General features: G+C 45.2%; 1 protein-coding gene across 1 annotated transcript in view; it reads left to right on the top strand.

Annotated features, from left to right (window-relative positions):
* PPP2R2B (protein phosphatase 2 regulatory subunit Bbeta) overlaps positions 1 to 25,049 on the top strand; it is a 270,773-nt gene that overhangs the window by 206,945 nt on the left and 38,779 nt on the right. The window contains exons 5-6 of the mRNA XM_028119142.2: positions 1,565 to 1,742; positions 16,079 to 16,243. Of these exons, the coding sequence (XP_027974943.1) occupies positions 1,565 to 1,742; positions 16,079 to 16,243 (343 nt within the window). The remainder of the gene's footprint in view (positions 1 to 1,564; positions 1,743 to 16,078; positions 16,244 to 25,049) is intronic.

The raw sequence follows: 25,049 nt of genomic DNA, 5'->3' as shown, positions 1-25,049 counted from the left end.
CAGTACTCTGATTCTTCTGAATTATTTAACTTAAAACCTCTCAAAAGTTTGAGGGAGCTAAGCTCCTTCCAGACGAACTAGGAGAGGGGCGCCTGGGTGGCTCAGTCGTGAAGCGTCTGCCTTCAGCTCAGATCACGGTCCCAGGGTCCTGGGATCGAACCCCACATCGGGCTCCCTGCTCGGCGGGAGACCTGCTTCTCCCTCTCCCACTCCCCCTGCTTGTGTTCCCTCTCTCGCTGTGTCTCTCTCTGTCACATAAATAAATAAAATCTTAAAAAAAAAAAAAAAGACTAAACTGGGAGAATTCTGTTTTATAAGAGGTTATACTGTTGAGATGAGTATACTTCACATGTATACAAATGTAACCTTTGTTTCTGCCCTCTTCCCATCACCCCCTGGGTTAAAACAAATCTAGAAGTTGAAGTCTTAATCGACCGCCTGGAAGCAAATCAGTCAGCAAGTCAGCTCAGTTGCAAGAGATGACTTCCTTAAAAGGGAAATAGCTTTTGGTCCTTTTATTTTCTTGTCTCTGGTAAAGGACCACATCTGTGTTTTGGGTTTGTTTTGTTTTTAGTCTGTCCCCTGTCAGGCAGGCATTGGTGTTCTCTCTCACTTTCTCAGGAGCCACTTCACCCAGGTGTAGTCAGAAGTGCCCTTGAATTCAAAGAGGGCGTCAAAAGAGTGGTGGGTCTTTGTTCATGTTTGCCAAGAAGAGCTTCGTGTGTGGGAATCGATTTTCACTGCCTGATTCTTTGACCCGTGGGGAAAAAAACATTTGCTCAAATATTCTTATTTACTCATTCAACAAATAATCACTGATATATCACACTTTATATATCAGTAAGATAACCATATACTTTATTGTCCAAACTAGGACAGTTTTGATGTGAAAGTGGATATTATGCGGTTGGTACACGAAGACAACAGGTATAAACCAAGATCTTCCCAGGTAAAACAGGATATCAGTGAGTGCCCTATGTACTAACGGCTGAATTTGGGCTCTTAGAATCTTGGGTGGTTATATATTTTCCCAAAATGCCCTTAAAGATTGAAGAAAAAGCCTGGATGGGGTCTAGACCTCCTAAGCCCTGCAGTATAAATGTAGTAGGTCAAAGTTGAACTAGATATTTCTAAAATTTGCCCACAACTTCCTTTTTAAACTATACTTCTTGTTTAAAACAAACAAGCAAGCTGCCTAGAACCAACAGCTCTGGAAGCTAATGACAGCACAGTAGATTCTAAGTTCAGTTTCCCCAGGATGAGGCCACCTCAAAGAGGAAAAAAAGTTCAGAGTCTATAAAGGATGAAATTGCCCATGAGGGCTAAGTGATGGTGACATCTTTTGAGAAGGAAGTAAAACTGGAAGGAATAGACAAAAAAATAAAATAAAACTAAAAGGAACAGAGGAGACAGGAACATGGGATTTATCAGTCTACTTCTCTAACTTCAAGCTTTTTAACTATGGTTATGATTTTGTGTGTGATGGTGAAGGACATAAACATGCACAATTCTTCCCTGGTGAAGAGCTTTGGTTCTGAAGTGATTTGTTTCTCTTCCATCCCAGGTGCCTGTCCTGAGACCCATGGACCTGATGGTGGAGGCCACCCCGCGAAGAGTGTTTGCCAATGCACACACATATCACATCAACTCTATATCAGTCAACAGCGACTATGAGACCTACATGTCAGCTGATGACCTGAGGATTAACCTCTGGAACTTTGAAATAACCAATCAAAGTTTTAGTATCCTTTCCTGGGGGCGAATAGCCAGTTGGCTTGAATCATAAGTATTCAGGTATGAGCAGACTTGGGGGGAAGTAGAAGAGAAAGAAGCCATCGCTACCACAACTCCTAGTGCTTGTGGAGGACTGTTCCCTTTTATTTATGTATTTTTTAAAGATTTATTCATTTATTTTGAGAGAGTGAGAGACAGAGACAGAGAGAGCACATGAGAGGGGGTAGGGTCAGAGGGAGAAGCAGGCTCCTCGCCGAGCAGGGAGCCCGATGTGGGACTCGATCCCGGGACTCCAGGATCATGACCCGAGCCGAAGGCAGTCGCTTAACCAACTGAGCCACCCAGGCGCCCTCCCTTTTAAATTATGTTGACATCCATCCTTCATCCTAACAAACTTAGAGAATCACTTATTGACGTAGTGGTCCAGGACTACCTCTGGGCTAGAACTCGGAGTCAGTTCATTTGCACAGAGGCATTTGTGTGTCATGGAGTCAAGTCAGTTGCAACTGTATCAACTATAAGATAAGACCCCAGAATTCAGTTAGGGTTCCTTCCTCTGGTGAAGGGATTTGTAAATGGCCTATATGGGCAGCATGGACCGCAGGTACACATGAGATGGTTTTCATTGTATCAGCATGGTGAAAATAATACTGGCTGCCATTTATTGAATTCCAAGCACTACAACAGGAACTTCATGCATTGAATCTCATTTTGAGAAGTACACATATCATAATTTTACAGCTTGATGAATTTCCACAAAGTACATCTGTGTAACCAGCATCCAGATCAAGAAACCAAACTTTATTAGCAATCCTCACATCCCCATAATGCTTCCTTCTAGTCCCCATACACCAAAGGTATATTTGATATAACAACCCCCCTAATGTAAATATTACTAATAGCTAGAAATCCAGCGACATCAAGAAAATTATTGAATGAGTGTCTGAGCCAACATTCTAATTCCATTATAATGACCCTCTGTTTCATAATACAGATAGGTCATTTATTCACTATCTCTCCTGACTCCTCACTTGAATTCCCATTCTCAGGTAATAAGTTCTCTACCCAGGCAGCTGAGCACCTGACCTAGGAGTCAGTATGGATTTTTTTCTCTCACTCACCAGCCTCCCTACCCCCGACCCAGTCTATGAGCCCCACTGATGCTTAGTCTGAAGTGTATCTCGAATCAGCTCCTTGCTCTCTGTTCCTCTCCACTCCTGCTACCCTACACGAGCATAGGCCACTGTCCCCTCATCCGCATGACTGCAATAATCTCCTGCTTAGTCTCCCTTTTTTCTTGATCTTCTACATAGTTCATGTTCCCATAACAGAGTGGACCTTTCCGTATTTAATTCAGTTTTCATTCTTCCCCTGCTTAAGACACTCTCGTAGCTTCCCAATGAATTTAGAATAAAATCCAAGTTCTTTACCTTGAACTATAAGATTCTCCACAATCTGGGCCCTTCCTTCCTCTTTGATATCCTATCATATCACTCTCCCTGAAGTCACTCTGCTTCAGCTGACTCACCTCTTTATCTGTTCCTAGATAAACCTTGTTCTTATGTCTCTTCTTTGTATTTGCTGTCCCCTCTTTCTGGAATACTCTGTCCCCGGAGTTCACATGGCTAACTACATGTCATCATTCAAACTTCAATGTAATGTCACCTCCTCAAAGACCATTTTCCCATTAACTGCCAAGTAGCCACCAATAGCCCTCTAGCCCTCTTATCTTCACAGCGCATATCACTATTTGAAATTTTGTGTGTGTGTACTTTAGATTTCCCCATATTCAAATGTAAATTCTATGAGAGAAGGGACTTTGTATGACCCATTCTTGTATCTGAGTACCTAGAACATTCTGAGATACAGAAAATACCAATTTGGTTAGGCAGGTCAAGTTTGAAGATCACTGAAGTGGAACTATCCAGTAGACAATTGATCATGAAATTCTTTTTATAAGATTTATTTATTTAATGAGAGAGAGAGAATGAAGTGGGGGCGGGGCAGAGGGAGAAGAACAAGTAGACTCCCTACTGAGCGGGGAGCCTGACACAGGGCTCAATCTCACAACCCCGAGATCATGACCTGAGCCAAAACCAAGAGTCAGATGCTTAACCAACTGAGCCATCGAGGTGCCCCAGTGATCATGAAATCTAAGCAGGAAATTTCACTTAAAGAGTACATTGGTTATAGCAAAGCTCTGAATGTTTTGTTAAAAATAGACCACCTAGTGGCTCAAACACATAAAAGATGATTTCTATTATTATAAAGTCCAGTATGATGATCCCCACCAGCAAGCAACCTCCTCCAAACTGTGAATCAGAGAAATAGGTCCTTCCATCCTGCAGCTCCCCACTGTCACCAACCTTACCTGCAGTCAGGACAGCAAAAGGAAAGATTGTAGAGAACCACACACGGAGGCTCTTTTAGGCCAGGCCCTAAAATAGCATGAATTCCATTGGTTAGAAGTCAGTCACATGGCTACGTCTAACTGCAAAACAAGCTGGGAGACATAGTATAGCTATGCATGTTAAAAAAAAAAAATTTGACCTGGTTTTGGTACACAGCTAGCTCGTCTCCACCAAGAAGAGTGCTTGATAGTTGCCAAGGTTTTTTTTTTTTAAGTTTTTATTTAAATTCCAGTTAGTTCACTTACAGTATAATATTAGTTTCAGATGTACAATATGGTGATTCAGCACTTCCATACAACACCCAGTGCTCATCAGAAGTGCGCTCCTTAATTCCCGTCACCTATTTCACCCATCCCACACCCACTTCCCCTCCAGTAACCATTACTTTTTTCTCTGTACCTAAGAGTCTATTTCTTGGTTTGCCAAGGCATTCTAAGGAAGGCAGCTTTAAGCAAGCAATGGCAGTGATCGAGGCACTAAGACCTCACCCTCAGGACCATGACTGGCACCTCTTGTTGTTCACAGAGCAGACTCTACCTACTAACTGAGCCTCGGAGAACCTGCCTACAGATTTTGCCTGGAAGTACAGCTGCTAATAGAATGAATATGGGTTGTGGTTCCCTATCTCCCTTTATATCTTTTCCAAGAGCCAGGAATCTGTTCAGTCTCAGCTGCTGTCACTCTGAGCACCTGCTGTCCCCAGTCTAGGTGACATGTTTTCTGGATTTGCCTCTAGGCCTTCAAGAGGGAGGGGGGTTTCTTTAGGCATTTTGGGAGACAGATGCCTTGGGGAGAATGCAAAGCGGAAATATTAATAGCACAATTTAGGTTATATTCTGCAGATGTGTGACAGCCTGCCAGATGCTGGCATACAAATGAGACTGTGCCATTCACCCTTAAAGCAGCCATATGTAAAATAATCATTGTCATCATGAGAATGATGATCACTGATACCAATATAGTTCTTTTCAACCAAACTGCCTTAAGCACTGAGCTGATGGTATAAACTGGGACCCTTTTGCCTCTTGTCACTGAAGTGTAGCCACCTCTGGGGTAGGAAGCGGCCAGCTTTCAAAACACCCTCAGAAAAACACCAACCAGCAGGCAGCTCTTATTAAATCATACAGTGTTTAGTTCCATTTCTATAATGCCTCTTATCCACTACGAAGACTGAAAAACATGGTTCAGGATAGAATAATGTGGGGCTCCCAGAGCATGGTAGGCGTACCACTGGGGTGGTAGTCAAGGTGCTTCTAAGCACTATGTGGATTTTTTTCACTTCCAAAATTAGTTATGTATGATCATGACTACTAGAAAATACAACTATCATATCAACCTGATGATTTCATAGATACTGAGAAATCCACTTAAGTTACAAAGTAAGTATATGTAAAGAAAAGTAAATAGTAGGACAAGTGGTCTTGCAGTCTGGTTAAAAAGTAAGTCATGACTTCCACTGCCTGGCATTTGGTGTGACCCTGGCATTATGGTTGAGAACACAGGCTGTAGAGTCCTGAAAGTTCTAGTACTCTGAGAGTCCTAAAGTTCACACTCAGTTCTACACTTGCTGAGTTATGTAAGCTTTAACATGGTTCTTAATTTATCCCCTGTTTCATGATCTTTAGAGAGGAGCTTTATCAAAGAGGATTGTGAGAATTTTTTAAAAGATTATATTTTGTATATTCATATTTAAAAGATTTATATTTGAATATGTATATGTGGATAAATCTCATATATACAATTGACCCTTGGACAGCATGGGTTTGAACTACATGGGTCCACTTACACGCAGATTTTTTTTCGATAAATGCAATACAGTACTATAAATGTATTTGTCTCTTCCTTATGATATTCTTAACAGTGTTTTCTCTAGCTAAATTTATTGTAAGAATACAGTGTATAATATATATAGCATACAAAATATGTGTTAATCAACTTATGTTATCAGTAAGGTTTCTGGTCAACAGTAAGGTATTAGTCATTAAGACTTAAGGGAGCCAAAAGTTATATGTGGATTTTTGACTGCATGGGGTTCACTGACTCTAGTCCCCACATTGTTCAAGGGTCAACTGCATATAAGATATATCCATATATATGTACATACATGTACATATACACACATAAACATATATGCTTAGGCCAATACTCTGCTAAATGAATGACAAACAGATTTCAAAACAAGAATGATTATCATGGAAAGGACAAGGAAACTAAAAAAGTTGAATGTTCGTGTAGTGGATTCTATTCTGCTGAATTCATTATCTGGGTCATCTTCTCCATTCTAGACTCCTCCTCTGGTTTTGCAGTTGGGTGCTCTTTTCACGATGTTGTTCATTATACTCTAGTTACCACATATTTGCAGGGGCTCTGAAGTCCAGGGCCTTGTGTTTAACACCAGATCAGATTGAAGCTTTCCTGGCCTCCTGACACCTTGAATCCTCTCCCTTCCCTCCATAGCCAGTCTGTCCTTGTCCTACGTAACACATTCTGTCTTGAAGTGGTCGAACTTTGGCCTTAATGGGTTAACCACCTTAGGACAATAACAACTCATTTCTAGATTAGTGATTTTCTAGGGCAAGAAGCAGCTCTAACTTTTCAAATTAGTTTTCTATGGTATACTTAGGATCCTTTGAACTCTCTTTTCAGGACCAAGAATAAGTTGACCTGGGCCCTTACCTAGTGCAATATGGGACCAATTAATAGGCTCCTGTCAAGTAAAAGTAAAGATCCAGCCCTCAACAACTGTATACTGAGTACCTAGTTTGTGCCAGGCACTGCACTAAAGCCATGGGAATGCAAAAGTGAAAAGAAATTTTCTGCTTTCAGAATGACATTCATCAAATATTCATACTAATGAGCATATAATTACAGAAGCCCTGTAAGGAAAGGAGAAACAGTTGTGTGAATGCTGCTTTTTTGAAATCTGATTCAGATGAGGGAATAAAAGAAGACTTTGCAGAGGAATTGATTATTAAGTTGAGATCTGAAAGAGTATGAGCTAACTTGGCAAAGAGGTGGGAGGAGATTGGTCTAGTATGTACAAAGGGCATGTGGCAGGAGGGAGGATGACAATGTTGAGGGAACTCTAAAAAGGCCACTGTGACTGGAGCCCAGAGAATGTGGTGGAGCATGGTGTAAGCAAGGCTAAAAATGTCAGCAGAAGCCACATCTTACAATCTGGTCTCTGGGCGTGAGACAGAGCATCTTTCTGAGAGAAGACATCTGGACTCACCGTGTGCTTCATTACTGACCTTGGTCTTAGCAGCCCTGTGCATCAGTTTCATTTGTCAACTGAGCTGAGGCCCTTTTGGACTTGATTCCCTGATCAGGGAACCATACAACCTCAACTCTTGTCTCTCTGTAGTACCATGGACAGCGGCCTTCCTTTTAATTTGGTGGAATTCTACTGGGAAGGCTTTGAAGGAAAACTGTGAAGCCCGATACCAGTTCATCTCCCTTGTTGCTGCTCTGGCTTCCATCCACAACTCAACATATCACTCTGAGACTGGCATTTAGTGTAAAAGGAGAGCACTCCAGTGACACCTCTAGCACACTGGCCCATGTGTGCTGGGGCGGCCTCCTCCTTCCTGTATTAAACGCAGCCCTGGTGGGTTTTCGGGGGCCTGGTGCTTTGCATGTGTGGCTGCTGACCCTCTGTCTTTGCCATACCTAGGGCTTTATGAGACAAGGGATTTCCCCTGCACGGGGAAAGCCCGTAGGACCTCATGTTGTCAGGGGAGAGGGCAAGAATGCAGCTAGGCAGACTTCTTGGGCTTTTTGAGCTTCCTCAGAGCAGTACAGCTTAGTATGTTAGGAATGCTTAGTAGTTAGTAGTAGTTAGCTTAGTAGTTAGACTCAGGAGTCACATTCACTGGATTTGAATCCAGTTTAATCCCCTATAATCTGTGTGACCTTGACAAGTTGCTTAACATCTCTCTGACCCTCCATTTCCTCATCAGTTAATGAAGATAATAATACCAGGTATCTTGTAAGGTGGTTGTGGTATTAAATGAGATCATCATGTCAATTTCTTAGCCATGTGCCTGGCACAGAGAGGAGGCTTAATAAATCGTAGCTATTATTATCTGTAACATTTCCCCAGCCCCCTATTCTTCTAATCTTGTTGCCTGGATCCCATTCTTTCCTAAGAAAACCACAAGCTAAATGATTTACAGTATCCAGGCCTGGCATCTTGACCTATTATTGACCTACTATGGATTTTCTGCATTTTAAAAAACTATGCCTAGAGAAGGCGGCTAAGTCACAATGAATTAAAGTCCATAAACATTTATTGAACACTTACTATGTGTACTGGAAATGCCAAGATGAATAAAACTCCATCCCTAATAATACGACTCTTATAATCTGAAGGGTAGATGAATCAGAGTTCAACCAGAGAAGCAAAACTCTGAGGGGAGCAGTGTGTGTGTGTGTGTGTCTGTCTACAGAAAGGAGAGGAGGGAGAGGGAGAGAGACTGACTGATTATAATGAATTAGCCTTGCAGTTGTGTGGCTGGCCAAGCTAGTCTAGGATCTATAAGGCAATCAGTCAGGAATGGAAAATCACAAGTAGGCTGGAAGAGCATGAGGGTGATTTGAAGCTTGTCCACACATCATGGTCAGGAAGAGAGAATAACTGCAGACCCAGCAGCCTTTTGGAGTCTCTTCCTCAGGGAAGGCCTAAGCTTTCCTTTAAATATCTTCCAACTGATTAATTCAGGCCCACCTAGGATAATCTTCCTTTGCTGAACTTAAAGTCAACCTGTTGGGGCCTTTAATCACATCTGCAGAATTTCTTATAGCAGATTCCCTTATAATAACACTTGGATTTGTGTTTGATTGAAAAGTGGGAGAAGGTGTGTGTGTGTATGTGTGATACACTACAGCTGCTTCCTCCCTTCTGTCCTCCAACCCTCCTGAGCCCATGTTAGCCCACCATAACCAGAAACATCCTACAAAGGGAACACTAAGGATTCAGCCTAACCAGGTTAACATATCACAAAACCAGCAAAGCTAGTATGTGGACAGAGGGAGAGACATGTCACCATACTAGGGAAGATGAGGCTAACAATTTTTGGAGCCTGTATTAAGTACCAGGGATGTTCTACACATCATCTATTGTAGTTATTTTTAAGATTTTATTTATTTATTTATTTATTTATTTATTTATTTATTTATTTGACAGGGAACACAAGCAGGGGGAGAGGGAGAAGCAGGCTTCCCAGCCGAGCAGGGAGCCCGATGAGGGGCTCGATCTCAGGACCCTGAGATCATGACCTGAGCTGAAGGCAGACGCTTAACGACTGAGCCACCCGGGCGCCCCCATCTATTAGTTTTCTGCCTCTTTTTATAGATGAGTTGACACATTTAAAGGCTTTCAAGATTATGTAACTGGTCACAGACTTGGGGATTAAAATCTCAGTCACTCTTACTCCATACTCCAGTGAAATATACTCCATCTCACTGTCTCAAAGTACTCAATTAGTACTAATAAAATGGATTAAGTGTTAGATATATTCAGGGTGCTGTGGATGCACAGGAGAGGGAGAATCATGAAGGAAAGGCTAGAATGCATCATAAAGAAAGAAACATCTGAATTGACCTTGGAAGGAAATACTGGGTGTTTCCTAATGGTGGAATTCAAGCTCTATGTCACGTGAATAGTAAAGAGTCCGTGGTTATGGGATTTTCAAGTACCCCTCCCCCAAATCATGAAGATCATCTCAGCCCAGTGTCTTTTGTAGCTCAGTACATACTTAGAAGCAGTAACTAATATGGCACCATGTGTCTCTTTGTCGGTCTCTCATATAGAGCTTAACAATTGGCAAACCCTCCATAAATATTTGCACATTGGCTTTTTTTAAGCTGTTAAAAGAGGAATATCCCTTAGAGTCCTCTTCAGAGATTGTCAGTGTCTTATCATCAAGTAACACATCCGTTCAGCTAACAAGATCTGGATGCTTTGTAATCAGTACTTAATATCCAAAGATTACATTCAGACTTTGGAAAGAAAAAAAAAAAAAAAAAACGCAAAGCAATTCATGTCCCCTAAAAGGAAATCCAACTCTATTGTGGTTAAGGCTATTCTCCACCTTCAGTACTGGCAGGCTGTAACTACAGCGACATGAAAAGCTTCAACTGCTCTTGAACATGGGTGTCTTTCCCAGGCAAACATAGACTCCACTCTCCAGCCTGACCTACAGATAGGCCTCCTGTTTGGTTTTCCTGCCCTTGATTGGCTTAGGCAGGGCTTAGAAAGGAAATGAAACAAAACAAAAACAAAAACAAAAATCTTGTCATTATCAGCAAAATCAGCACTGATAAAGACAGAAGCATGCAAGGACATCAGCTTAAAAAGCCCACAAAACTAATGCAAAGAAAGCTATCTATGGAAAAATAAATGGTCAGGTTTGGTTTTGGTTTTGAGAGGTGGGATTATTCAGTCTACTAAAAAGCCATTTAATAACTTTCTCCATGAAATTATTTCATAATCAAAATTCTCAGGTTATTGGAATAAACAGGTCTATGCCCATTCAAAGGTGAAAAAATGGAAACCCAGAGAGAGAAAATGACTTTCCCATGTTCTGAGAGCAAAACAGACTTGGAATCAAAATTGAATCCCAATCTCTTGACCCAGTTTTGTTACAATCATGATATTTATCACAGTATCATCTTGAACTTTACCCATGGTGATAAGGCTCCTGGTTTCTCACCTCTCTCATAGATGGTTCTAACACTAGGAAACGACTTTTTTATGTTTCTTGTTTAAAAATAAGTATTTATTGTGGAGATTATTAGAATCACCTATAATCTCACCGATTAGCTGTGGTTGTACATACGGGGTTTACATCAAAATCTTAATATCATGCTAGCTAATTCAACTACAAGGGCTGAGAAAAACAAATAAATAATAAAAGGGAAAAAATCTTAACTCTTTATTTATCCAGAAAGCCTTCTCCTGTTCAGTCTAGGACATACACACACCTGTCCACTCACACACGTACCATTTCTCTCTCTTTTCCCTGCTTTTTCTGCTTAGCAGTTACTACAGTCTAGTATAATATATATTATATTTATCTGCCTTGCTTTGTGACCATGTGCCCTGCTAGGATATAGGCTCCACAGATCAGGCGGATTTTTGGTCTATTTTGGTCATGGCTGTATCCCCTATACCCAGAAAAGTACTAGCAGGTTCTTTGTAAACATCTGTAGATTTTCATGAAGGAATGAATGAATGAGCCAATGGTAAAGGTAAGTTACCCTTTGTAAACTAGAGTTACTAAAGGGTAACTTACATGCTAACCTTCCATCTAATCCCTGTAAGATACTAACCACATTTCCTTCCATTCTGTATTCTCTCTCTCTGTCTCTCTCTCATTTTTTTACATGACTCTGGTCAGACTGTGTGTGTGTGTGTGTGTGTGTGTATATATAATTTCTCTCACCTAATTTTATACATATATATATTATATATATCTTTTATATAAATATAAAATACCTTGTCTTTTTCTGTCCTGAAATATTACTTGATTAAAAGAAAATGTTGAAATGATAACTGATAATTGAAAATTCATAGACCCACCCAGATAGAACTATTATTCACATTTAGTATCTTGCCTTTTAGCCCATCATTTTCAGATTGTAAGTTTTAAGTGACTATGGTCATGCTATAGATACAATGTTTCATGGCTGTTAACAGACTTGGAATTACATTGTAAAAACAATTTAGTGAGGTAGATTAAAATTTTCTAAATTGTTTCCCTATTTCTGTATATACAGTTTATTGTCAGTCTCTTTCTTTTATCATGTTGCAGTAGACTTTTTTTTTTTTTGGTATAAAGCTTTTTCCAAATTGGTGATGAAGGAAATGACTTTTGAATGGTCCCCGTGCTACCCCTTAGTGTCCTGCCATTACCCTCTCCATTCCCTCACCCCACTGGTGATGTAATTTATGACTCTGACTTCTTATTTGTTTGAAGCCAATCCCTTAAGGGGTGACCTCCCAGTGTCTTCAATTATTACTTTAAATGATGCCTTAGGCCCTGCCTGGCACAGTGATGCCCTCACCTTCCCTCCTTCTGCCTTCCAAGCGTGGAGCTCAGCTGCCAAACTAGCCGTGCCCCCTCCTGTCCTCAGAGCTGCCTCCAGAGTCCCGACAGAGAAGCAGATTAACCCCTTTTGTTAGCAGAGGTAATTTGTCTGGGCTCAGCATTAATAAGGAATGCCATAAGCAGTTGGGGTCAGGAAGAACAGATCTGTCAAGCCCCAGGGTTAATTTAATAGCAATCTGTTGGCTTTCTGCCTTGTATATTAGCTGTGAATCCAGTGTTATGTTTTGCTTTTGCCATTTAGTGCTTTGGGACAACAGGGAAATAATTTGGATAGAGAGCTCTAAAGCATAGGGAAGAGAAAATTGACTGTCAAAATGCGTCATTCTGTTTTCAAGATAATACAGGAAGCCACGCACTGCTTATCTCTTTTCTCTTTCCCTCCCAACCTGAACGGCAAAACCACATATGCTGACGGTGTGCATCTCCCTTTAGAACAGAGTAAGAGGAAAGGCCTGGGTTTCTGGATGATGCAGATATGAAATACCCTGTCCCACCATCCCTATCAGCCACTGAATTTTTGGTAACTAGTCCCCTCCCACATGTTTTTAGAACTCAGCAAATCCTCCATCAGTGAACAGTTCAAGAAATCCCATATGTTTCTGTCCCAGTCTGTGGTTCAAAAAAAGAAAAAAATAAATATCACATCATAGGACACAGGAATCCCGAGTCAGATGCTGTGTCCAAATTCTGATTCTGAAAAATGTGGCCACCAAAGTGGTCAGTGAATTAGAATAACACAGGCTGCCCTCTGGAATTAGCCAGAGGGAGTTTCAAGAGAGCCAGAATTACTGTGGTTGGAATGGCTATTTCTGGAAGGGCCCTTCCTCAGGGGAGGGAGAGTAGCCTGTGGTCAAGAATCCAGGCTCTGAAGTCAGACAGACTGGGTTCGAATCCCAGCTCCGCCCCCTGCTAGTCCTGTGACCTTGGTTACTTCACCTCAGCTACTGCTTCTTCCACTGGAGAACAGTCCTGTTAATAGTACTGACCTCATAAGGCTGAGAAGAAGGTCACATGAGACAATGCATGGCAGTCGGTAAACATTCACTGTTGGTTATTATCCTCTTGTTGTTCTTGTCATTGCAGTTATTAAAGAGAGGATTCGAGTCATCCCTGAACCACGTAGAGTCAGACATTCTAGTCCAAAGGGCGATGCTTGGGGATGAGGGATGACGGGGAGGCTTAGAAGTCCAGCTTGGGTGGAAAGGAGGAAGCGAGGGAGTGCAGGAGGGAGGGAGCATGGATCCAGAGGAAGCAGCCCTCAGCAGAGTCCATGCGCACGTCCCCGTGATGCTGTTCTGGATGCTGGGGGATGTTCCTGCTTTCATAGATATCTTTAAGCACTTCATTTTCACACATTCTGACTTTGGGGCTTTATTTTTAGGTAAGAAAGAAATAACAGTAGACGCGGCACCTCCCCCTCCCACACAGCAAAGATCCCTTCCAGTTAAGCTTGTTTTTAGAGCTCTACTGGTAGAGGTTGAGAAAGCTGACACCAGATTTTCTTGCCCTATTTTTAGGAAAAGAGAAACATGCTCCCTGGCACAGTAGGCTATGGAGGCTCTTTCCGGAAGGCGATGAGATCTGACAGCAACTACACACTAAGCTCTGCTTACCAAGCCCGGGGCAGGGGACAGGAGAGAGAACATCGGAGATGCAGCCTGGGGCCTCCTGGGGGGCTCAGCCTCCTGCTGCCCAGCGGGTGGTGCTAACTGCACCCATATTTATAACTCTGGCAGCAGTTGAGTTGAAAGGTAGTATTTTGTGAATCCAGGGGACCCGCATGCTCTGGAGACCCAAGTAATATTTGCATCTGGGTTGGGTGGGGGAAATTGTAGTAAAATGTAGTGTTAGTTGAGTCTCAAACTAATTTTGGAAAACCTCGACAAGGCTTGTAAGAGATAATTGAAGGGGAAAGAGGCACAACCAACTGCGGAGCCATACTGGGGCAGATTGCATGCTGGAGCATAGGTGATGTGCGGGAACGGATGACTATGTCGGCGCTGGTGTGACTAAAAATACAAGCGCGTTTACTTGTACCTCAGGTATACTCTAAGGAGGGGACTGTGCTACTAACTTTATGAAAAGCAGAAAGGGTTCTTCTCCGTCCCAGCCTAATAGCAGAGTCTGTGTCACGTTACTTCTTGTTGAATCAATGCGCTGTTTCCCAAAACAGGGTAACCAGCTCCCGGCACAGACATAAACATTTTTATTTTAATTGATATGCATTTATTTCACGTATAGTATTTAAAATGTAACTAGCTCCTTAAACTCATGACTTTATGAATACTGGCTTACAGCTTAGACAAGGCTAAAGAAACAAAGGGAGTCGATAGAAGCCAATCAGAAGGACACATGGTAAGCAGATACCAGCTGGTGATGTCCACGTGGGGCGCAGTCACAACGGTGGCTCAAGAGTGGTGGAGTCTAGGGCGCCTGGGTGGCTCAGTTGGTTAAGCGACTGCCTTTGGCTCAGGTCATGATCCTGGAGTCCCAGGATCGAGTCCTGCAACAGGCTCCCTGCTCAGCAGGGAGTCTGCCTCTCCCTCTGACCTCCTTCCCTCTCATGCTCTCTCTCTACCATTCTCTCTCTCTCTCAATAAATAAATAAAAAATCTTAAAAAAAAAAAAAAGAGTGGTGGAGTCTAGGAAAAGTGGGAATCGCTTTGGTCAGCTTTCCCATGTGACAGCGTCCATGTCACAAGGCCCGTTCCTTTGCAGGAAGTTTCAGGTCCTCAGACAGCACCTCAGCCACATGCCCCCCAACCTGCACACACATCCCCCAAGCTCCGGGGTGGCACAGACCCCTTCCCTCCCACATGCCAGACGTCCTCCTGAAGGTCCTTCTGCTCACTGAGGCACCTCCATAATTCAAAGGCCCAATGTTTCATTTCAATATACAAGGATGTGGTTTTAAAAAATAGAGTTACAATAATTCTTGATCAGGAAGGAAAATACTGAGAAAGAAAAAACAGATGATAAAACAAAGGTATATTCCATGGGGGGCTGAAACTCCTGCCATACACTGGAGGGCTTTTTTTTCAGGTGCTTAAACTCCCAGCCAAGCTCTAAGGCAAATCACAGCTTATGGAGGCTTGAGGTCCTATGTATCTTTGGTGAGAGACATTTTGCATAATTCCTCGAGAGCGCAAGTTTTGCACCTGGGAGGAAATCCTGGTGCTGCCCCTCTAGCCATGGGACACAGGGCAGGCCCCCCTCTCCACCCCTGACAAACAGGGACAAGGAAAGGACTGGTTCTAGAGCTGTTCTAAGGATTAACTGAACTCAAGTACATGATCTGCTTGGCACAGCAATGGGCCTATTGTCAGTGCCACCACTATTCTCACCCGTGTGTTATTAGGGAAGATCTCAGTGATTTCATGGGAGAGGATTCACAGTCTACCGTGGATATCATTTATCAGCCCGGGAGTCTGGGGGACGATGCAGGTAAACTGAATTATTTAGCTGGAATGGGGCTAGCTTCTTCACCACTGTTGTCCAGTGAGAAATAAAGTCTTTGCAGCTCAGCACATTCTAGTGTGATAGCGAGGGCAGATAACTCTGACGGTCAATGGGACATGTTCTCCGTGTTGTGGAGGACGAAATGCTCCTAAGGGGCCACGGAGGCCTGAGTTCTAACAATGCCTCGGAGCCCTGGGCATCCCGGGGCCTTGGCTGCCAAGACCAGGAAGCCCCGCCTATGTGCTCACGGGGTTACTCTGAGGATCCCCCGCAGGTTACACTAGTTCCAGGCACTACTGCTGCTCATCACCCCTGGGGTCCTGCGTGCTCATGCCGGTCCCATCCTTGACCCGCCTGTGCCAGATATCGTCGACATTAAGCCGGCCAACATGGAGGAGCTCACAGAGGTGATCACAGCGGCCGAGTTCCACCCGCATCACTGCAACAGCTTCGTGTACAGCAGCAGCAAAGGGACTATCCGGCTGTGCGACATGAGGGCATCGGCCTTGTGTGACAGGCACAGCAAATGTGAGTAGCCAGCCACGCACTGTGGATGGGGTGCCCACGGTGGGCGGGCCCCGGGCCCCAGACCTGTGGGAGGGGGAGGGGAGAGCCTAGAGGACTCGGGGCCCCCTCCCCATCTGACATGCCCTGGCAGCCAAGTCCAGGTGTTGGCTGGACTCAGGAGTCTGCTCCACGTCTGGTGTTTTGGTACATATGAACCTTCACGTTCCATTCCACAAATGTCCACTTAAGGCCATGGAATCCAGAGGTGAAGGAGTCGCGAGCCCAGTCACTACACCTCGTGATCCGATGCGAAGTATGTTTTAACATCACCCTGGCTGCTGTGGGAAGAATGAGTCTGAGGAGTTCCCTGAAGGGAGACCAGTTTGGGGATCACTGTGATATGCTGGTTAGGGGTCAGGGGGATGAGCGTGGCCTGGACAGGGGTGCTGGCGTGCAGGTGGAGAGGGGCTGGTGGCTTCTGGACAGATCTTGGCGGTTAACAGGGCCTCCTGGACCGTGGGAGAGGCTGAGAGTATGCAGGCAATCACGAATGGCAGCTGGGGTTGGTGACTAGGTTAATCATACTCTACTGCATATTTAAAAGTTGCTACGAGGGTAGATCTTAAAAAGTTCCCTTTGCCAGAAAAAGAATTTGTAACTCTCTGCGGTGATGAATGTTAACTAGGCTTACTGGTGATTATTTTGCGATGTAAATATACATCAAATCATTATGTCGTATACCTGAAACTAATATAAGTGTCCTGTTTCAATTATATATCAATTAAAAAAAAAACCTGCGGGAAGGGGTTAGTGCCTTCCTGGAGAGGGTACGGCTTTGGGAACCAGAACTCTGGAAGTCCCAGTGGCCCTAGTGGGCACCAGGGAAAAGCTTCAGAGTAAGGGGATGGGTTAGATAAGTAGCAGCCAGACTCAGGCCACGGTCATGCTGGTTTTCAAGGCATTGATGGAGAGAAGTAGCTCCCAGCTAGTGGGGACTGAGTGCTTAGAAGCCAAAGGCTGTAAGACCCCTGTGAGCAAATGAAGCCTGCTGGCACTGACAGTGAGTGCTGTGGTGGACCGGATGGGCCTGGAACTTTCTAGAAAAGAAACTGCTCCTAGGGAAGTAGTGCCTGAAGGCAGTGATAATCCATGTCTCGTGTCAGGCTAAGTAACATGCAGCTGCCAAGATGTTTGGGGGGGGGGACCAGAGCTCTTTTTGTCCCCCATCACCTTCTGCTCAGTGCTTTTTAGCCCTATACAGTTGGCTGTGGAGACCCAGAAATTAGGACTTTGTCTCCCACAATCCGTTTCCAATTTCAGTCCCTGTCTGACATGACTGATAGGATGACTGTCAGTGTACGGCCAGGAAAGGGGTGAATGTCTGCATCATTTTGATCATTTTTGCTTGCTCTTTTGGCACGGGAAGTATCGCACGAGGGAGCTGGTGTGCAGTGTGGTGGTGTGTAGACTGTGGGTTCTGGAGCTGTGCAGACCCAGGTCAGAGCCAGGCGTCACCCCTTCTCAGCTGCCTGACTTTGTCCAACTATCCCTAACCTCTCTGAGCCTGTTTTCTCATATGCAAAATGGGTAAAACAGTAACTTCTACCTCATGAGTTTGCCATGGGGCCTAGGTGAGAGAACTATTAACAATTGTGTGTTCTATGCTTGTGGCAGATTTCAGGTCAGATTATCTACACTTCGCATGCTCAGTAGCCACGTGTGGCTCATAGCTCTCATAACAGGACCGATTTAGGACATTTCCATCACAGCAGGAAGTTCTATTGGAGAGTGCCTTTCTAGACTTTTAGCTCTTTGGACCTATTCTGTCTTGTTCATAGCTGTTTCCCCAGCACCTAAGCCAGGGCCTGGCACTTGATAGATGATTAATAAACATTTGCTCCTGTGGGTGTTGGCACTGATCTTTGAACAGTACTTACTTACATAAGCCGACAAGAGGAAACGTGTTCAAGGCAGAAGGATCAGCATGTGCAAAGGTGCTGAGGCACGAAACATCATAACGTATGCCAAACTGCAGGGTGAGTGATAAGGCTGGTACGTAGGGAGTGACTTGGAGAAGGAAATGAGTTGAAGCTCAGGAGGGATGCCGGAGCCCGATCGTATGGCCGTCATGAAGAACTTGAATGTTTTCTCAAAGTCGGTGAACAGCCACTGACGTAACCAGGGGAGTGATGTGATCAGGATTTCTCCCAGTCAGAGGTTGGGTTCTAAGTGGGAGAAAAAAGAGACAAGGAAACAAGTTCCAAAGATATTCTAATGCAGACAGGGGTTTCTAACAGCAGCAGTATTGAATTTGGGGCACATAGTTCTTAGGGGAAGGGTGCTGTCCTATGTACTGTAGGATGTTTAGCAGCATCCCTGGACTCTCCCCACTGGTTGTGAGTGGCCAAAGCAAGCTGGGACAACCAAAACTATCTCCTGATGTGCAATACTGTGGGTTGGGGAGGAGAAAATTGCTCCTGGTTGAGAACTACATGTCTAGACTAAAATTCCTTGTCAGTCCTTCAGCATGATTTTCTTGTATCTGTGATGTGTCTTTTACTATTGAGAACTCTGAGGGGCCCATTGCAAAGGGAAGTCATCTCCTACATTGGCTGCATTTAAAATTTGGTTCATGACCTAAGATGTACCCAGGGAACATTTCAGGAACGGTGTGTAAGGCAGCGTGTTAACACCCAAATGAGTGGGGAGATGGGTTTGGGATGTTCAGGGGAGGGTGGGACATTTGGGATAGACGTCACGGGGAAAGCAGCGGCTGAGTAGTCCTGTTGAACACACATAGGGTCTGGTTAGGTGGGAAAGCGGGGAGGGGGCAGGTTGTGTTCTGGGCAGTGCACACAGAATGGGCAAAAGCCTGAAGTTAGGAAGTTACGTGGAACCTTCAAAGAATCAGGTTTGGGGAAACAAATATCAAAGGAAGAGGTGAAAGAGTGGTGATGGTTCGTATCAAGTTGGTCCTTGAAGATCAAAGTCAAACGCATATGCCTTCATGTATTCATTCATTCATTCATGCATTTGTTCGTTCATTCATTGAGTACCGACTCCATACTCAGAGTCTGGCTCCTGTGGCAGCCAATGCTTCTTAAGCTTTTCCCCGAGGATATACAGCATGCAGGTCAGGCCGGGAGCCTGGCTGCAGTGGAAGAAGGGCATCCAGCAGCAGTCCAACCTCTCCTGTGGGCCCTGAGTGGCCCCGCCCACCCACACAGACAAAACAGCAGAGGCCAGAGACCCTGGGGGAGGTGCCAACCAACCACAGATTTTCTTTGAAGTCTTATTTTTCTATCCTGAAATTTCACATGAATTGTGCATTTTACTCCCATAAAATGTCTATTTTAGGTTTAATAATTACATTTTACCCCACTCCCAGATTTCAAGCAAAATTGATGTTCCCAAAAGATGCAGTGTGTATCCCATGGTTTTCTGTACTGCCTGGTGCATCCCCATATCTTCAGACGTGTACGTGTGGCCCAGTTTGAGAAACACAGTCCCTAGTATGTGGAGAGTGATTTGAGATCATTTGGCTGAAGAACAGAACGGTAGAATTTATGTTTTATGGAAGATGAACACGGTGGTGGCGGGAAGAAAGGAGAATTAGAACGTTTTGCTTTTGTCTCAATACAAAGGAAACTCATAGCCTACGTAAGGATGGTGGCTATGGAAATCAGAAGGAAGAGAAGTGGAAAAGGAACATTTGTTAGAAAATAACCATGGGTGGGCACCTGGGTGGCTCAGTTGGTTAAGCGACTGCCTTCGGCTCAGGTCATGATCCTGGAGTCCCGGGATCGAGTCCCGCATCGGGCTCCCTGCTCAGCAGAGGAGCCTGCTTTTCCCTCTAACCCTCCCCCCTCTCATGTGCTCTCTCTCTGTCTTTCATTCTCGCTCTCTCAAATAAATAAATAAATCTTTAAAAAAAACAACCATGGGTGACGACGTAAGCAGTATCAGAGTTTGGCATTCATTGCACATGGACACTAGTTGTTTATTGGCCTTCCCCTCTAGACCACAAACCCTCTGAGGAAGAACTAAATCTGTTTTACTCGCATCACATTGCCAACTCCTGGCACATAAGTGGGTGCTCAGTAAATACTTATTCAATAAATGCATAAATGCCTGAGGGTTGACGTAAATGGTGTGTAGAACAGGGACCGGTGAGAAGCCACACTGGGGCAGAGTAGAGGGTTGGGATTCAGTGGGGGACATGCTCTGTGTGGGGTGACATGAGCGACCTCAGGGGGTAGGCCTCTCTGGTGAGTGAAGGCAGAACCGGCCGGTAGGGCCACCGACCCACAGTGGATGTGGGAGATGGCGGGAGGGGCCCCGGTGTCCTCACAGCCCAGTGTGGCTGACATGGGCCTGGGCTTTGGAGTCAGACCGGGATATTGAGGAATAAACCCACTGGGAGGTTTGATAAACCCTGAACCCTGAAGGGTGGAAAAGACAAGGCCTTGGAAACTCCCAGAGCTATAAAGGTTTCGAGCAGAAGCTTTGGAATCAGAGCTCCACTCTGACATTCAATTACTATGTGACCTCGGGCAAGTTATTTAATCCTTCTGAGCCCCACGTTCCTCATTTGAAAGTAGAAAGCATGAGGATGGCCTCATCAGGCTGGTTGTTCATGAGAAGTAAATGTCATCATGTGTGTAAGAACGTGGCATCTGCTGGGCACGCAGGAGGCAGTAAGGGGCACAGATGACCTGAATCCCCCATTCCAGGCCTGCAGGTGGGGCACAGTGCTAAAGCCTCAAACCTTTTTCCAGATATATGAAGCCCCATTAGTCATTTGTTTAAGTAGTTTTTGTTGAGCACATACTATGTACATCAGGTATTTTACCAGAATGGAGACACAATGGTGAGTGAAACCATACCTGGTTTCCTCCCTCTTAGAGCTTCCTGTCTTTGTTAATGAGGGTTCTGCAGACAAACAGAACCAATAGGAGGTAGATAACAGGTAGTAGGTAGGTAGGTAGATATCTCATATATATGTATACATGTATGCGTATGAGAGAGATTTATTAGAAGTATTTGGCTTATGGGGGGGTGGCGCCTGGGTGGCTCCGTCGGTTAAGCATCTGCTTTTGGCTCAGGTCATGGTCCCAGGGTCCTGGGATCGAGCCCCGCATCAGGCTCCCTGCTCCGCGGGAAGCCTGCTTCTCCCTCTCCCCCCGCCCCCCCCCCCCCGCTTGTGTTTCCTCTCTCGCTGTGTCTCTGTCATATAAATAAAAATCTTAAAAAAAAATAAAAAAAGAAGAAGTATTTGGCTTATGGCATTACAAAGGTCCACAAGTCCCAAGATCCACAGTGGTACAGCAGGAGACCCATAAGAACTAGTGGTATATTTCCAGTCCAAGTCCACCGACCCAGGAAAGCTGATGGTATAGTTTTAGTTCAAAGACCAGCAGGCCTGTGACCCAAGAAGAACCAGTGTTCTTGAACTTCAGTTCAAGTGCAAAGCCAGGAAAAAATGAATGCCCCAGGTCAAAGGAGTCAGGCAGAAGAATTCCCTCTTATTTGGGGAGGGTTGTCAGCCTTTTGTTCTAGTCAGACCTTCAACTGATTGGATGAGACCCACCCACATTAGGGAAGGCAATCTGCTTTACGCGGTCTATCAATTTAAATGTTGAAGCCATCCAAAAACACTTTCACAGAAACACCTAGAATAATGCTTGACCAAGTATCTGGGGCACCCCAGGGCCCAGTCAGGCTGATACATAAAATTAACCCTCACATGAAGGAAGAAAGATCCATTCATCAGGGAATGACAAACAGGTATGACATTGCAACTGTTAAAAATAGTATGTAAGAGAGGCCCATGGTGCTAGGAGGGCATGAGACAAGGAGCCGACACCCCAGGCAGTAACCTCCGAGCTGTGACCTGACCCCTGAGAAGTTCCCTGCGAGAGAACAGGGAAGAGTTATCGGGTGCATAGAAGCAGGAGGCTTGCTCAGCCACACACCCAGGGCTCCCTAGGGACTGCTACTCCCTGTAGCCTGGGCCACCCAGCCCTAGAGAGGCAGAGCCTGGGGACAGTCCCCAGAGCAGCCCGGGAGCTAGCTAGCAGCCCGTGGGCCTCTGCTGCAGCCCTGCCTCCCCACGCTCCACCCCGACACTGACAGCAGCAGGGCTGTGAGCTGCCATCCACCAGCCTCCTAACCTAATGAAGAGGTGAACAAAATTCATTTTCCTGACTCGTCCGAAGTGGCGACCTTCTTCAGTGCACTCCCTGCCTTTGTTCGGCTGTAGCGGCTGCAGTGGCCCTGGCTCCTGCCGGCCAGGAAAACAAGCTGTGTCTGACCTCCCGCCTGACATTTCATATTGATTTTCTGCATCCTCCTCAAACACCAGCCTCCAGCGGACGACGGCTCAGCCAAGGTGTGTGAACAGAATTGAGACAGTTCATCAGAGTTCAGAATGAAAAGCAACATTGGCTTTCGGAGATGAGCTCTGAGAAGGAGAGTATTTAATAACCGTCGGCGTTTAATCAAAATGCCGAGGAGATCCATGTGATCAGAGCAGCATATATTAATTTCCATATGGCCCTCACTCTGCATACTCAGCAGGGGTTGGAAGGGATGATTCGCTCCCTCATCTCTCTCTTTTTTTCCTAGCCCTTCTGGCAGTAGTGACAAGGGTTGCGTTTGCAATTTGAGATTTTAATGCCTGAAACAATAGGGTGTGGACGGCAGTACCAGTCAGCTGGGCTGAACCATGCTTTTCCTTCTCGATGCGTGACTGTTGGCAGGTGAGGGGAGAAACTGGCCAGGTGGGACGAATGACAACCTAGGAAATGAAAGAGAAATGACATCTGAACTCCTTCCCAGTACACTGCATGAATCTGGTCCCTGCCCACCTCTCCGACCTCAGCTCCCCATAGTCTGGCCACACAGGCCTGCTTCCTGCACCTCTAACACATCCCGGCCTTTCCTGCCTCGGGACCTTTGCACGGGCTAGTCCTCTGTCTAGAATGCTCTCACGGCATGTTTCCACTTGTCTGGACTGTCCTCATTTTTTTAGGACTCTGGGAAAATCTCACCTCCTCAGAGAGGACTTTCCTTTTTACCTCATTTGTACCCTATGTATATCTCATCACCCTGTTTTATTTCTTTAGTTTTTCATAGCATTCGTCTCTAGATGTTTGCTTTTCCTTTTCTGTCCCCCCAACTAGAATGTAATCTCCATGAGGGCAGGGACTGTATCTTAGCAACCACTGAATTACCAGTACTTAGTGTAGTGCCAGCTACAGTAGGGCTTCACTGAACATCTGTGGCAGAAAGGCAGGCAGATGGGAAAAGTCAGGTGAAAGACGGTAGATTCGTTTACTAGGGTTCCTGTAGCAAAGTACCACAAGCTGGGTGGCTTAAACCCCCAAACCCAATTATCTCTAGTTCTGGCACCAGAAGTCCTATATCAGAGCATTAACAGAGTTTACTGCTTTTTTTTTTTTTTTTAAGATTTTATTTATTTGAAAGAGAGAGAGAACACAAGCTGGGGAAGAGGCAGAGGGAGGGAGAAGCAGACTCCCTGCTGAGCAGGGGGCCCGACAGGGGACTCGATCCCAGGACACTGGGATCATGACCTGAGCTGAAGGCAGATGCTTAACCGACTGAGCCACCCAGGTGCCCCTAGAGTTCGCTTCTTCTGAGTGCTGTGCAGAAAGGATCTGTTCTAGACCCTTCTCCCTGGCTTATTGATGACTGTTTTCTCCCTGTGTCCTCACATCATTTTTGCTTGGCACATGTCTGTATCTAAAACTCCCCTTCTGCTAAGGATACCGGTAGTATTGGACTTGGGTCCACCCTAGTGATGTCATTTAATTTAATTACCTCTTCAAAGGCCCTGTGCCCAAATACAGTTACATTCTGACATACTGGGAGTTAGGGCTTCAACATAAGAATTCGGGCAGGGAGGGACACAATTGAGCGCCTAACAGAAGACATGAACATAATCAGGAGCACGGGCAGTGATAGGTGTGGATCCCAGGCTCAGTTGCTGTGATTGAGAAAAGAGGCAGGCGAAATCCTCAAATGGAAATGGAGAAGGGGGGGTGGGGCCCTGAAGGGCACTAGAGATTGAACTTGCCAACAACCTGTGGACGCGGTTCAAGATGGAGCAAGTGGGCGGTGATTAGGATCAACGTGAAGGCGGGCTGCGGGTAAAGACCCCCCAGGAAGGCAGCAACGTGAGGGGAGTAGGGGTAGACGGAGGCTGGAAGGCAGGAATGAGGTCAGAATCCCGAGATGCGTGTCTTCCACATCCCCCCAGGGCTGTATTTGTACTTCTCTGATTTGATGTCCGTGGATAACAGAAGAGCCCTGCGGGGATGCCTTCGCTCCAGAATGGAAACAGAGGGTTCCCTCTACACACACCCTCGGACAGCACCTGTCTTAGGTACTGGGATGCGCGGGGCCGTGCACAGCCCAGCAGGATGTTGCTTGTCTTCATCCATTTAAGCTGCTGTGATAGAATACAGACTGGGGGGCTGGAACACCCCACGGTTATGTCTCTCAGTTCTGGAGGCTGCAAGTCCAAGATCAAGACCCCGGCAGATTCAGTGTCTGGTGGGGACCTACCTCCTGGTTCAGAGACAGCTGTCACCGTGCTGTGTCCTCACATGGTGGGAGGGGTGAGGGAACTCTCTGGGACTCTGTTTTATAAAGGCACTGTTCCCATGCGTGAGGATGGGAACTCGAGACCTAGTCACCTCCCCAAAGCCCCACTTACATACCATCGCACTGGGGATGAGGATTCAACATGTGAATTTGGCACGGGGGACACAAACATTCAGTCCGTAGCTTTCCCTGTGAGCAT

Source organism: Eumetopias jubatus, unplaced genomic scaffold (assembly GCF_037043125.1).
Source record: "Eumetopias jubatus isolate StellerSeaLion01/CBP00866 unplaced genomic scaffold, mEumJub1_p1.0 scaffold_5, whole genome shotgun sequence".
Lineage (NCBI taxonomy): Eukaryota > Metazoa > Chordata > Mammalia > Carnivora > Otariidae > Eumetopias > Eumetopias jubatus.
The sequence above is the reverse complement of the archived record's forward strand: the minus strand, read 5'-3'. Positions and strand labels throughout refer to the sequence as shown.